The sequence below is a fragment of the Lagopus muta genome, chromosome 19, assembly GCF_023343835.1.
Source record: "Lagopus muta isolate bLagMut1 chromosome 19, bLagMut1 primary, whole genome shotgun sequence".
Lineage (NCBI taxonomy): Eukaryota > Metazoa > Chordata > Aves > Galliformes > Phasianidae > Lagopus > Lagopus muta.
The window spans coordinates 7,164,002-7,177,786 of NC_064451.1; the positions used below are offsets into that span (position 1 = coordinate 7,164,002).

The 13,785-nt window shown below is 45.8% G+C and overlaps 1 protein-coding gene across 4 annotated transcripts in view; it reads right to left on the reverse strand.

Annotated features, from left to right (window-relative positions):
- The window catches only part of BRD3 (bromodomain containing 3), a 32,652-nt gene that overhangs the window by 8,878 nt on the left and 9,989 nt on the right, over nt 1–13,785 (reverse strand). For 3 of the 4 annotated variants that reach the window (XM_048965903.1, XM_048965901.1, XM_048965902.1), the window contains exons 2-6: nt 7,516–7,832; nt 5,314–5,451; nt 4,233–4,380; nt 3,415–3,629; nt 1,335–1,706 (exon numbers count right to left, since the gene is read on the reverse strand). In XM_048965903.1, the coding sequence (XP_048821860.1) occupies nt 1,335–1,706; nt 3,415–3,629; nt 4,233–4,380; nt 5,314–5,451; nt 7,516–7,716 (1,074 nt within the window). In that variant the 5' untranslated portion in view covers nt 7,717–7,832. Of the gene's footprint in view, nt 1–1,334; nt 1,707–3,414; nt 3,630–4,232; nt 4,381–5,313; nt 5,452–7,515; nt 7,833–8,065; nt 8,087–13,785 lie in introns of those variants that run through there. The other variant, XM_048965904.1, reaches the window with a different exon arrangement.

Consider the following 13,785-nt stretch of genomic DNA (forward strand, 5'->3'; position numbering starts at 1 on the left):
AGGACCTCAGAGCACAGCAAAATGGAAACCTGGGATCTTCCTCTCCCAGCAGAATATCAGCAAGGCACAAGTGCTCCAGCTTCCCAAACTACTACCTTCATCTCAGCCCTTATCCCACCTTTGTACCACTTGTTTCAGGCTCCCACTTCTTGCCCACAACTCATCTCACCCTTCTTATTCTCATCTCTCCAAGGAAATTGCTGCAGGCCTTTAGCAAAGCTTGGGTAAAACCCAATCAATAACAATTAAGACTTAGATAACAGCTTCCAGACATCTGCCCTCACAACAGCCCTGTGGGGTAGGCTAAGCATTATTCTCTCCATGTAATGGTTGGAAAAACAAAGGCACAGAGCCGTGGGGAAACTTGCCAAAGACCATGGTATCAGGGCAGTGAATAACTCAGACACCACTAACTCTTTATCTAGCCCTCAGCACAGGCTGTGATGACTATTCTCTCACCACCTTAAAAGAGAGTAGCTGCAGTAAGAACCACTGCAGCACCACAGCCAAATGGCATGGCACACCAGAGCACTGCAAACTGCTTGCCAAGGAACATATAAGGAACCAGGAATGCAGCTGCTCTTTAGTCATCCAGGCCTCTGAGACAATCCCACACAGGGGCCAAGCTGGGTGCACAGCTCATCCTGAAAGCCAGCAAACACACCTTAACTTTCTGCACGCAGAAGAAAGTCTCATCTCCATCAACACTGATTCCAATGGACAAGAAGGGAACTAGAGTAACACAGCTGTCCTCCACAGATATTTAGAAGGGACTCAGAGAAGCTTCCCAGTCTACTGAGAAAAACACACTGAATACTGGACCACAGTAAGCTAAGGCTCTGAAGAGCGAAGCTTGAACCACGTAAGCATCACATTATTTCCTCCCCTCACCTAAACACCAGTTGATCTTCATGCTCCAGCTGGAATTGCTCAGTGTAAGCCTATCTAGACCACACATCATGCCAACAACTAGCCAGGCAGCAGCTTCTGGAAATGGGATACTATCAATTGAATCCTATGAAATACAGCACCTCTTCTTCTGAGTGCAACATAATCCCAATGACACAAGTGTAAACAGCTGGACTGTTCACAAAGAGGAGAGGATGCCACACAGTGTGCTTTGTAGGGCAGAAAAAAAACACATCCCAGATTATGGGGAAAAAAAAAAAAAAAAAAAGAGAGGGTAAGGAAACAAAATATAAAAATATCCAGATAACATCCAAACAGTTTTCATTTTCCACCCTTGTCCCTTCCCTCCCCCACCAGAAGGAGCCAGTCCTCTGCAACCAGAGGGCTGAGATATCCTGCAAGAGAGGTGGTAAGCGTGGACGTACTTTAACAGTACTGAGATCCATGGGGTGTTTGATAATATCGTGATAGTCATGTAATTCCAAGGCCTCTGCATCCACGGGCTTGTAAAAGGGCCATGCGTAGGCCGCATGCTTCTTGGAAAGCATCTCCTTGAGAATGCTGTCACAGTACTTGAGGTGCTCAGACAGTTTGCCCTTCTTCCCCGCATGCTGGGGGACCTCTCCGTCCTCAAGGTCTTTCTTTGGTGGTTTGATGGGCCGGCCGCCGCTCTCCCTCCGTGCGATGATTTTGGCCTGTTTGGGGTCTGAGAGGGGCGTGGGGGACTCGCTCCTGCTGGCAGTGATCACAGAGGTGGTGGGGGTGGTCGTGTCCGCTTTCCGCTTCACTCCCTTTTTCTGAAACAACAAATGGAGAGAGCTGATGAGTAACGAGCCCGGTTCTCAGACCGAGCTAGGAGAAACCTAGCACAATTCATCCTCATTCCTGAGATCTGCCTTGTCCTCTGACAGAAAACGTGATCATTTCACTGGGATAAACGGGACTTGCGACTAGAGGCTTCAACGCGCAATTCAGTGACAACGACACTGCATGTCATCTGAGCCACAGTAACCAGCCATCTGCACATCTCCAACCCAACCCCAAACAGGATGCAAAACACGTAAGCTCTACACATTTCACTGAGATTTAAACTAAGGACTCTTACCTCATGTTTGCCAAAGGAAAGGAGTGCGCCCAGTCGATTACTGCAGCTCAGCTGATGCATGGTGACTTAGTAAGTGTCAGTAACTTAACCACATGTCTGAGTCCCCAGTGGCAGGATCAGGCTATAAGTTCTGAACCAAAGCATATTAATCACCAAAGACCTATGAGCCTTCACTCCCTTTTACTTAGTGAATGTGCTAAGGCAGATTGTTCGTTACGGACAAGAGTTAAGAATGGAATGATTTCGTTTCGAGCAAATAAAACACACATCCCACGTTAATTCAAGCTGTTATTGTCCAGTCAGTTCTTCCTTTTGCTCCTATGAAGGAGCAATTCTGGAGGAAACAAAAAAAGAAAAAAAAAAAAAGGGAAGGAAAAAAAAAAAATCAAATAAAATGGTCCCCAAGGAAATCTAAGGCAAGTCTTAAGTAAATCCCAAGCAGGATTATCTTTGCAGTACATATTTGCATATTTTTGCTTTTGGGTTCATCCTTGAATTTTGAAACTAAAGTGATTCTCAGAAGCAAATGATTTGGTCAGACATTGCATTATGAAACAGGCTCCTGAGGAGGACAGCTGTGAGATCAGATTTACAACATCCTTAAGTAATTCCCAGCCTGTTGGGTGAAACAGGGAAAACAAATTCTGTGGCTCCACTGGCCCATGCAACCTTAAATCAAGAATGCTGATGCTTCTGCACTTAAATTCTTATTGTAGAGAACAAAAAAATGTCATCTAACGTACGTTTTTATCTCTTTTTAAAGCAATATACAGCTTGCTAGGAAAACTGCAATTATTTAAAGCAACATTTTCACTTACACATAAATTAACATAGCAAAACACCATTGACACCTCCCAGAAGGTTACTCAGTAAGGAAGACAAAATTAATGTACCCAAAACCTGCAGGCAACACCAATCTCCTCCAGCTGGAGTGGCAGGCTTGTCTTGAACTGGTTTACAGCAGAGAGAAACACTCCTGTGCTGGAGTGTGCAAATCTTAAAGGAACAGTCCCAGGAAAAATCAGAGATTCAGTTGGAGGGAAAAGATGCTTTGGGTAACATAGATCAAAACAGGAGAAATCTCCAATAGCCTTCTGATTCATGAAGCATCCACCCCGGCTAAGGCTATGGTCAGATAAGAGCTTGTAATTGAGTTGGAGCAATTGTAGTCAACACCACCTGAGTTGGGCTGTGGTAAAACTGACAAAACTTTGCCCAACCCACTCAAACCCAACAGCAAGCACTTGTCTGAGCACATCCCAAAGGGACAACGATGGCCAGAGAAGCAAGGAGTCAAACACCAAGAGAAATACTGCACGTAACCAGCAACGAGGGGATGAAATTAAAGCACTGCTTAGCAATATTGCTTTGTGAAGAGGAAGAGGTCAAGTTCTGTTTACCTTGACTACCGGCGGCGTAGGAGGAACCACGGGCATTATTGGAGCAGCAGGAGGAGGGGGAGCAGCGGCAGGTGGGGCAGTGACAGGTGGGACATTAGCAGTGATGGTTGGCACAGGGGTGGCAGCGATGACGGGCGTCTGAGACACGGCTGGAGGGACGCTCTGGAACGGGGCCGGCGGGGAGACAGAAGACACGGCCACTGCTTGCTGTGCTCCTTTCAAAGGACAAAGTGAAAACACGTTGTGATGTACCGACGGTTACAAGTGCTGACAAGACATGGGGAGCAAAGTGACAGTGGTGCTGCTGTACCGGGCAGTCAGGGGCTTGGCAAAATTGGTCCCCAATTCATGGCCACAGGAAGAGCACACAGGACACCGAGTGAGATTTGCCTGGTGCTGTTACTCAGGGTCCAACAAGAACTGGAGAACCAATTACTTGACCTGAGTCTTCCTACCATGAGCTTGAGGCCAGCCCAGTGCAAGCAAAACGCACCACACCTGCACACATCTACCTCCCTCAGCTCTCTGTGCCTTGGTTTCTTCTTTGCATACAGAAAGCAACAGCACTGCCCTTCCCCACTGATGTGCTGTGCAGATGGATGCATCACAGATATTCATATGACAAACAGAGTGGCAGTAAGACAGACAAGGCCTGAAACACTGGGTGAACATTATCTAGCCATCTCTCACTCCACTGCTCTGTTAGACTGCACAGTTCCTTTCCCAGCCTCTTCACCATCTGCAAAATCAGCTTGGAACATGGGTCAGACCTTAGCAACAGGCTTGTAACATCTACTGACACCAGATCAGGGAAATACCTGCACTCTGTGAGCCCACCGATGGTTTACGACCTTTGCCTTTAGGAACTGGGGGTAATAACTCGACTTCCTCCTGAGGCATCTGAGCAACCTTCTGCAGAAATATCTTCTCAAGGGCTTGGGCCATAAGGACGATGTCATCTGTGGGCTGCAGGAAGAAGACAAGCCTGAGCTGTGTCATCCACACATCAGAAGGTACAAGATCACACTTTGAAATCCCCAGTGATGCTGCCCTTCAAATAAGTGATGGTACTCAATTCCCTGATAATAAACAGATTAGCTCTTTTCTCTCCTTGCATGCAACTCTCCTGCTCTTCTAATCTAGTGCAGAATGTAATAATCACAGCCTTTAAACATTTCATCCAGAGAATATCGGGCTTCTGCTGGAAGTCCTGATAACTAGCATCAGTGTGGAAGCAGAAAACTGGAACAGATGAGCCATCCTCCCTGCTTGCCAACAGGTCCCAGAGAAAAGTGTAAACATAGCCTGTGGTTCAAACTAATTAACTTGTTTACTTTAACTTGCTTTCCAACATGGGTCAACGATGACAAGCCATTGCAACAAAGAATACCAGCTTTTAACAACCTAACAAAGCAGCAAATAAGACAAATCCAAAACATTAATAGGCAATTCAAAGATGTGTAAGTATGAATGAGATACAGGACAGAGTTTATCAGCTTACTGAACTGCTCTCTGCAGGAGACATTGCTTACTGCTAGACAACCAGTGCAACACAGCATTAACAGCCCACAAAACACCTGCAGAGTATTACACAAACTTCAGCTCATCCTGAAGAGCTCCTAAATGAAAATGAATCAAAACTTGCTATGCAACTCCAAAACAGAAATGTGCCTTATAATTATATGCATATTTGCCATTTTAACTACTGCAAGGGAAGAAGGACATGGCAGAAAGACAGCTCTGTGCATTTCAAGTGATGCAGTTCCAACTGGTGGCATCTTGAATCCTTGCAAGGAGGGCCTGCAGCACAGAGGAGATGCCCTATTTAAAACTTGTGCTGTAACAACTTGCTTTTTTCCTAGGCAGTGCCCCAGCTAAGTGCTTGTCTAGGCTTTTTACCTTGTTATAAATATAACAATTTGTAAACATGGTGTTGAAATCCTGCATACATTCACTGGCACTCCAGTAATAGTTATGTTCCAGGCGTTTCTTGATAGTCCCCATGTCCATGGGGTTTTTTATTATTTTGTGATAATCCTGTTGGAGAAACAGGAAAGATGTTACATCTCCTGACACAAGAAAAAAAGTGCACCCACATCTCACTCTACTCCCAGCTTTCTCCTCACACCCCCTCCAAAACACACATCCCCATTTTTTTCTTTTTGCAAATACCATTTTTTACTTCTGTTTTCTAATTCATAGCTTATCATCATTATGAACTTAATTACAAAGCATCAGAACCCCCTCTATAACAGCCAGCTTTTCCCAGCTCCCCCAGTACACACTCTAGCACACATACAAATGCCTACTTGGACATGACCAGCTTTGTATAAGGACAGCTGGACAGGGAAGGCAGTAACAGCAGAATGTGGAAGAAAACACGCTTTCTGAGCAGCTCTCCCTTAAGGAGTTTGCAGCCTCAGTACCCCTTAGTGAGGCTGTGGATGGTGCACCAGATGATGAAGGCTGGCACACTTCACAGCCAGCTAACACCGCAGTGATGCGATTCACTCTCACATCAGACCAGAAGCCGGGGTAACAGGGATAGCACTAACTTTGGTTGGCTGTTCAGCTGAACTGAGGACTGGCAGCAATTTGGGAAACTGCATTTCTGCCTGCCTTACTGTAAGACTGTCTTTAGACACTCAGCACTTACAGAAGTTTATCAGTGGCAGCGCTGGCCAAGACTGCGCTACGACTTCCAGCGACTCTCTTGAAATGGTCTCCAAAGGATTCCATGTGTTAACCTAGTTTCTCTCTGGGCTGGACTCAAGCATTTGTAGAGGCTGTGATTAGTCTGGAGACACTCTAGGCACGCGAGGTTACATGCTGTAATTTTCTCATTCCGAAGTGAGGCAGCAGTGCCTCTCACTGCATGTGAGCACGAAGCCACACGCAGCCCCTGGCCACTCTCAGGCACAACCTGAGAAACCACTTTTTTTTTCCAGGACAGAAAAGGCAATCCTGCTGGTTACTGGACTTGTGCAGATCTGATTTAGACCATATGTGAAAAACAATTATTCTTCCAACTGACTCCTCCTTCAAATTCTCTGGTAACCTGCCCTAAAACCACTTCAAAACGCTTTGCTGAGAAACAAAATCCACAAAAAGGTGACACAAAAGAGCAAAGACTGAGTGGAATCTTCTACACGTGTGAAGTGTTTCACTCTTTTGCCTCGCACTTTAAATAGCACCCATCAACAAGATTACCGAGTTCAGAAGACTCCTGACCCAGTCCATAAAATTAGGTCATAACCTGAGGTAACTAAAGCTCTGCACATCTCACATCCCAGAGCCTCGCTCCTTCAATCCTACATGCAATCCTCCTGTTCAAAGCAGTCAGAATAGATTTGCAGTGGCCCGCCTGGAGGGATGGACAGCAGGGCAGATGGGGGGCACTGTGTTTAATATGACAGGTGGGTAGGGGCTTGCCTCCACTGCTGAGATATTTACATCCACAGGACCACTTTGAAGAAGTAAATGTTAAATGGTTCTGCTCACTGGAAGAAAGCTTATCAGAAAACTTTGTTCACTCATGAATAAGCTGGTTGCCTTGTACTCTCTGTTCTGACAGAGACAGGATATACATAATTAAGCCCAGGAGGCAAATAGATAAATGCAACTGGTCTGTTATTTGTGCCTCCAGTACTGCATTTGAAACTATTTTGCACCAAAGTATTAGCATCTCCCTCAACACCGAAGTCACCAGCAAACTGAGGAAGGTCCAGAGGAAGCACCAACGACACTGAGTCCAGTCAAACTCACCACAGAGCACAGGCTTCCAGTCTATCACTCAGATTGGACAGAAGTGGGACAAGGTGTGAGAAGATGTAAGTGCAGGTAAGCCACAGATGAAGCACTATGCTTCAGTTACTCTAAGGCAGCTTGCCTGTGCGTTGTTCTCCTCTACTAAGTGAAGGAGTGATTTTCTCCTTCAGAGACCTGCACCTCTCCAGCTCTGAAAAGCAATCTTTAAGTTGGGTGAGCCTGAGAATATTCAAGGTAATCACCAAAAGCAACCTGAACCAATGATCAGAAAACTGATCTAACTCTAACACAGCTTTCCAAGAACACAATACAGAGAACATGACAGATACGTACCGGTAAATTCAATTTAATTGCATCAACAGGTTGGTAGAAAGGCCAAGCAAACTGATGTTTCCATAAGGTCTTTACAACAACATTTTGCATATACTGCAATTGGTTGGTCTTCCGGCCAGGCTTATTAGGATTAGTGACCTCTGGAGGTGGTGGATTCACAGGGCCCTGAGGAGCCTGAATTGCTGAAGTGACTGTCGACATCTTCCTGCTCGTGCTCTCACTCGCTGTCACAGCAGCAGCAACTGGGAGATCCTCCTTCTTCCTTTATGCTCCCTGAATGGGACTGACATCCCATTTCCAGGGTCCAACCATGCAACCTAAAGCAAACGAGGGGAAGAGGACAACATTTTAAGTGTTGATATTCATTTGAAGTTGGCATATCCAAACACTACCAATAGTAGAAATGCCTCAACTCAGGCCATTTACCCTACCTGCCTCATCTTCCATAACAAACTTTGTTACCTTGATGACAAACATAGCTCAAGACACGAGAGAGCGCGGGAACAGCAATTCCCAAATTCAAAGCCTGCACAAAGTCAGTGAGCTTTACCTAGTTCAGAGGGCATCTTTGTGCAGGAACACAGGGTAGAACACAGCTGGGATGTAATGCAGACACTCCCACAAATGTGCTGACTCAAGCTAGTAAATCCATAGCAGGCAGCTCTGGGTAAACACAGCCGTGCCTCCTCTAGACCCGTGCTGCTGGCACTGAGCCTGCTTGCACATCCCCATGCTGGTGCAATGGCGAGTCTGACATCTCAGAATCAAGAGCTGGCAGCTCCAGCTGTCAGAGGATCCCCTTCAAGAGAAGAGAATGGGCCTGCAAAGAGTGCTAGGATCAGCTGCAAATGAAAGGAGTCACCAGAAACATCCTAACTGGAAGCTATCTGCACGCTGAATAGCAAATGTCTTAACTATGCCTATTACTGCGGCCCCTTGCCTGGGCCCCAGTTTTATATGGAAATCTCAAGATATAGGCTCAGTGTAAATCATTTGTGTTATACTTACACTGCTCCCCATGGCTTGGCTAAAAGACCAGAGTCATGAGCACTCAAGGAGACGTATGAAAAATGGAAGAATAAACATATTGCATTACGTTGCTCTATTTTTCCCTAGCAAACTCCAGGGGAAAAACAAACGGTCGGTCTAGTATCACTGCCTCTTGTATAGCATATGGTAAACAGCTCTGCTGTGTCATCTTCCATAAACATTCGATATTTCAATTCACATCAGAACTGCAGCTACCCTTCTTCTGGCAAACAGACCACAGCCACTTTCTAGAGGCAAATTATGTGAAATATGCTCAGAAAACCACAGATATACTCTCACTGACATATGCTTCCTTCTCACACAGAGATGTGAACTGAGATGGGAACTGCAGTGATACAGAAGGAAGGAGAGCACGCCAAGACATCCTAGAAAAATAACTCTTCCTTAATAGAATCGTAATCATCTCTGCTAAATATCTGGGCTAAATATAGAACACCACCTTACCCTTTGAGTCACTGATTAGATGACAGCAAGGAGTAAACAGGTACCTAATTTAGGGGAATCTTACAAAAATAGATGTGTGCAAACAAATAGACCTGCAACAGAGAGGGATATTGAGGTGCCCATCTTTCCAGGCTCGTCCAAACAGCAGAGCTATCTGCACTCAGGTACCCAACAGCTCTGTAACCAGGAGAGCACTCTGGAACCTGGCAGCTCTGTGACACAGGGACTGCTTCTCTGGGTGCCCAGCAGCTGCAGGCACCCTTTTAACCCTCGCCCCATCAGATTCTTCACTGTTTGCAGGGGAAGCTGCCCTGATGTCAGATTCCTTTTTAGTTTCAACATAGCACTTAAAGAAGAAAAAAAAAAAAAAAAGCAGGATTAGGAGAAATCTGAAGTGCAAATGCTTTGGAAATATCCCACTTCCTAACAGAGTGCATGACAGTGAATTCAGATAGGCAACGGCTTTCCACGAGACATCTCCTAGCTGTCAGGTCTCAGTTATTAAATGAGGAAAGGCACAACCTGCCCATCTTCTCATACAAATCATCCACTTTAAATAGATTCACTCATTAAAAACAAAATAAGGAAACAAATGAATTTTCTACCATTACAGGTAGAATTAAAAACAAACAGCTCTGGTCTAAGCACTCCAGCATCTTTATACTCTGCGTTAGCATCAATAGTGATTTAAACTCCAAGAGAGCACAGTTAGGAACCAATGCAGCACTGCACAAAGCATTGCACAGACCTGGAAAGAGGACTGCCAAAACCACTCTCTGCACAGCCATCTTCCAGTGAGGGTCTAAGGTTGGGCTTTTTAGCCCTGGAGTAATAACTGAAGTTAAAATTAAGTTAATTTAATTAACTTACCTCGTTCTACAGACCTTTAGTGTTCACGTGACACAAGCTGTCCCTGACTTTTCTGGCTGCACAACTACACCTTTAATATTACAGATTTGAAGTACAACCTCTTGCTAGCACAAATAGAAGAGCATACACTGCTTCAATATTGTGTATTTCCCCTTATTCCTATCCATCTGAGTTACAGATGATAATTAAAAGCTAAACTCAAACCCTCCAACAAACACTGCTTCTCTGGAGTTCACAAGCCTGTCCTTTTCTGCTAAGCTGCAATCCCAAAGCTGCCAGGTTTAGCTTGTCCTTCAGCCAAACCAGCCATCAGAAAACGCAGCTAGGTTGGAAGGTTGGTTTTCTGTTTGTTTTTAAACTTTTATTTCGTTGAGTTGCTTGCATTGGTCAGTCAGTGCAGAGACAGCTGGCATGACAAAAACAAAACCAAACACAACAATAATTCCCTGTCCTAGTAGGATAACGTTTTGCTCAGCTGATGCAGCCCACAGGCTGTCTGCAGTGGTGGAGACTATTTTAAAAGAAGCCATAAAGCCCCATGAAATGCACGTTGTGCCAGTAAGCCTGCTGCTTCAGCTAACGGCTCTGCCACTTCCTTTGGCAATGCAGAACATTTAATGGATGGCTCATTCCCTCGCTGCTGTTCCTGCAGCACAGGGGACTATTTGTTTTGATTGCAAAATTAGAAGGTAGCGAGCTTTGTGTTATCGTGCGAGCCTGACAACTCTTTATGTCATATAATGTTTCTGCACAGTTACTTGGACACTGACCAAAACCTGGAGTGATTCCAGCCCAGCCAGAAGCAGTGACAAATCTCCCCACCAGGGAAAATTATCAAGTTGAAGAGATGTTCCTTGACCTCATCTTTATCTACACATCACTATTTACATTTTGGTGGCACAGAGGCCGTGCAGATCAGGGCCCTCAGCACCCTGCAGACACGCAGTGAGACCCTGCTCCTACCTCGAGGAGCTGCTGCTCTCTGCACGCTGCAGCGATGAGGGCTGCAGCACAGCCCCAAAGCACAGGTTGCAGCCGCTCAGAGAAACATCATCAGTGTGGAAGGCAGAAGTAGAGGCTTTCTGCAGGCAGGAGGGAGGCAGGATCACCATCAAGCAGCCGGCAGTGGGAGCAGGCACTGCTCTCTGCAGCTCCAAGCATCGCTCCCCACCCAGGCTCTGTGCAGCAATCAGAGCAGATGCTTGCTCCCTTTCCCCAGGCAGCAGCAATAGCTGAAAAGTTGGTCAGATTTGCCACCATATGCTATCCTCTATCTCAGAGAAGCAGCAGGCACATGCTCGTGTTGCCCAGGCTTCCTTCCAGCCGTGGGAGAGCTTTAGCACACTCCTACTACTTCTGAGGTGCAGAAATTAGAAATTAGTGTTCTGGGAAAGATTGCCAGCAGATCAGATTCCCACAAACACAAGTTCCAAGACAGACACATACACAGGTATTTGGTAATAAAACATGTAACAGGCAGTGAGCAGAACTGCCTTTCCGGCCTTTCCTGAGTTGCCTAATTAAAAAGATTCCTTTTCTTGCTGCCACTGTGATTACATATACATTACTCAGTGCATGAGCCGCTTTAGCAGGGAGATGTTGGATGGCAGAGAACTGAAAGTACAGAGCATTAAATTTTAACAGCAGCCAGACAAAGTTTAGAAGAGGCAGCATGTGAATTTGGTTTGCTTGAGAGCCCAGAAATCACACGGGGGTAAATGAAACACCATCCAAAAACTGGGAACTGGTGGTAATCATGTTCCTACCCAGAAGTCTCTTTTTCCTTTTTAAAGGTAGTAAATTCCACTATCTTTAAAATAAATGATCTCAAGAAAGGAAATGCAGGTATAGAGGCTTACCAGGTCGACTGCAACCTTACTATTACTACACAGTCCGAAGACCCCCTAGAGCAACCAAGTTTCAGATCCAGGCAGCTTTGTAGTCCCAGGACTGATTTTCATTGGTTTTGAAGACAATTATATCACCACTCATTGTAGTACATAAACTGTATGGCCCCAAAAGTCTACCTGTCAAAACAGATCAGACTGTGAAGTCATCCGCAGCCATTTCATGTCTATGGCTTTAGAAAGCAGGAATACACCACCACTCCTTCAGGCTGCCCAAAAGAAAACAGAGCTGGCGCATGCCCTCTTCTTCCTCCCACTCTGCTTTCCTTCACAGCCCTGTCTAGGAATCGAGCTTCAGGCAGCTTTCACTGCCTACTAACTCCATGTCAGCAGGGATGTTCTCTTTGAAAGCAAAGGGAGCTGCAATCCGAGACCAAGACTTGAGGGCAGACAAGCTGCTTTATCAGCCAGCGCTTCCTTGGCAGACACATGCTTGCTGCACACAGCATGCCACCCCCTCAGGACTGGGGATGAAGCATTTGCACCTGGCCTCAATGCAGGAAATGGGAATTTGGCTGGAGTGCTCCTATAGCATACTGCAGCTACCCAGCTGTCCCTGTTATCTCCTATATTGTTAACTCCACATATCAAAGATCGGGGGTTTTTTTTGTATACCATTTTGAGCACAGCCCCAGTCAAATCCTGAGACTGAGATGGAACTGCACTCTTAACTTACCTCTGTATGAGGGAGGGAGAAAGAGCAGCAGATTAACTCAGTTCCTTAGTTTTTGGCTTGGCTAGTTTAATGCTCATCAGATTATACAGGCGGATTTCCCACCCTTGGTCTCTCCTTGGCTGTTATAGGAGCAGGTGCTTCCTCAGCCAGGAGCCTGTCCATTCCTAACCAGTAGATAAGAGTTAGCCAGAGGTGTAACTGGCAGTTTCAAGGGCTTTCAGCTCCAATACACGCTCAGCACACCCCACAAACAAGGTTGCTTTAAGATGGCTTACATCACGCTTGAAAGTCAGGGAAACCCAAGAGTTCCTTTATCCTGACTGAGAACCTACTGTGGTCTACAAGCACTTTGCTGGATACCCCAAATAAAACGATGGCCCTTCTGATAATTACAGGCTGAAGCATTTCTCTCCACTGAGCTGCTAATGACACAGAAAGCACCTTCTAATTGAGTCTGAGGAAGAATTAGATGCATGTCACATACCTTCAACACAAACCAGCAGGGCTCAACTGCCTTCTAAAGGCTGCAGTTTCAACTGCAGAGTGGTGTTTCACAGTATAACAAGTTTCTTCTCATAGCTCTGAATTTGCTTTTGAAAAGAGCTTAGACAACCTGCTTCTGCAATGGATTAGGTGTGGTTCATCTTGCTTTGGAGCAGGTAAGGGCAGCATGACCTTTGGACATTTCTTCCGCTATCTCTTGTGGTTCCCCAAAAACACAGAGACGAATTTCAATTCAGCCACAGGTCAGTTTTGCAGATGTCAAGTCATGCAGTTTTGCTAACAAGGCTACAGTGGGAGACAAAGTGTCAGACAGTTCAAAGAGTTTACTCAGTATTGGGCATCCGAGGGGGGGATTTCACCCAGTTTGAGATCTCACTCTGCAGGGAAATTCCTGAAAACAAGCAAACCGCACTTGCAAATATGTTGTAGGGGTTTGTAGGGGTTACTGCAGTCCTCCAAAAGCCTATGTGCACTACAAGTCCTGCAGCCTTGGACACCAGGCAAAAACCAAGTGCTGGCACACAGCCACATACCATGCAAGCTCCCAGCACGTTAGCAGCAGGATGGAGAGGGTCCCGGGGGAGGCTGAAAGCACACTGGAAGCATGGTATAAACAACAACACAGAACAGCAAACATCTCAGCATCTCCGTGGATTCAGTAACCGCTTCAAGTCTCATCCTGCACAGCACTAAGCAAATCTCCCCTTCACTAAGCTGCATGGTTTCTGTGGTTCCACACCACTCTGCAGATGGGTTTTGCAGATTTATCACCTAGAAGAGATAACTAATTGGCCCATCAAAATAAACTGCTAAGGAAGG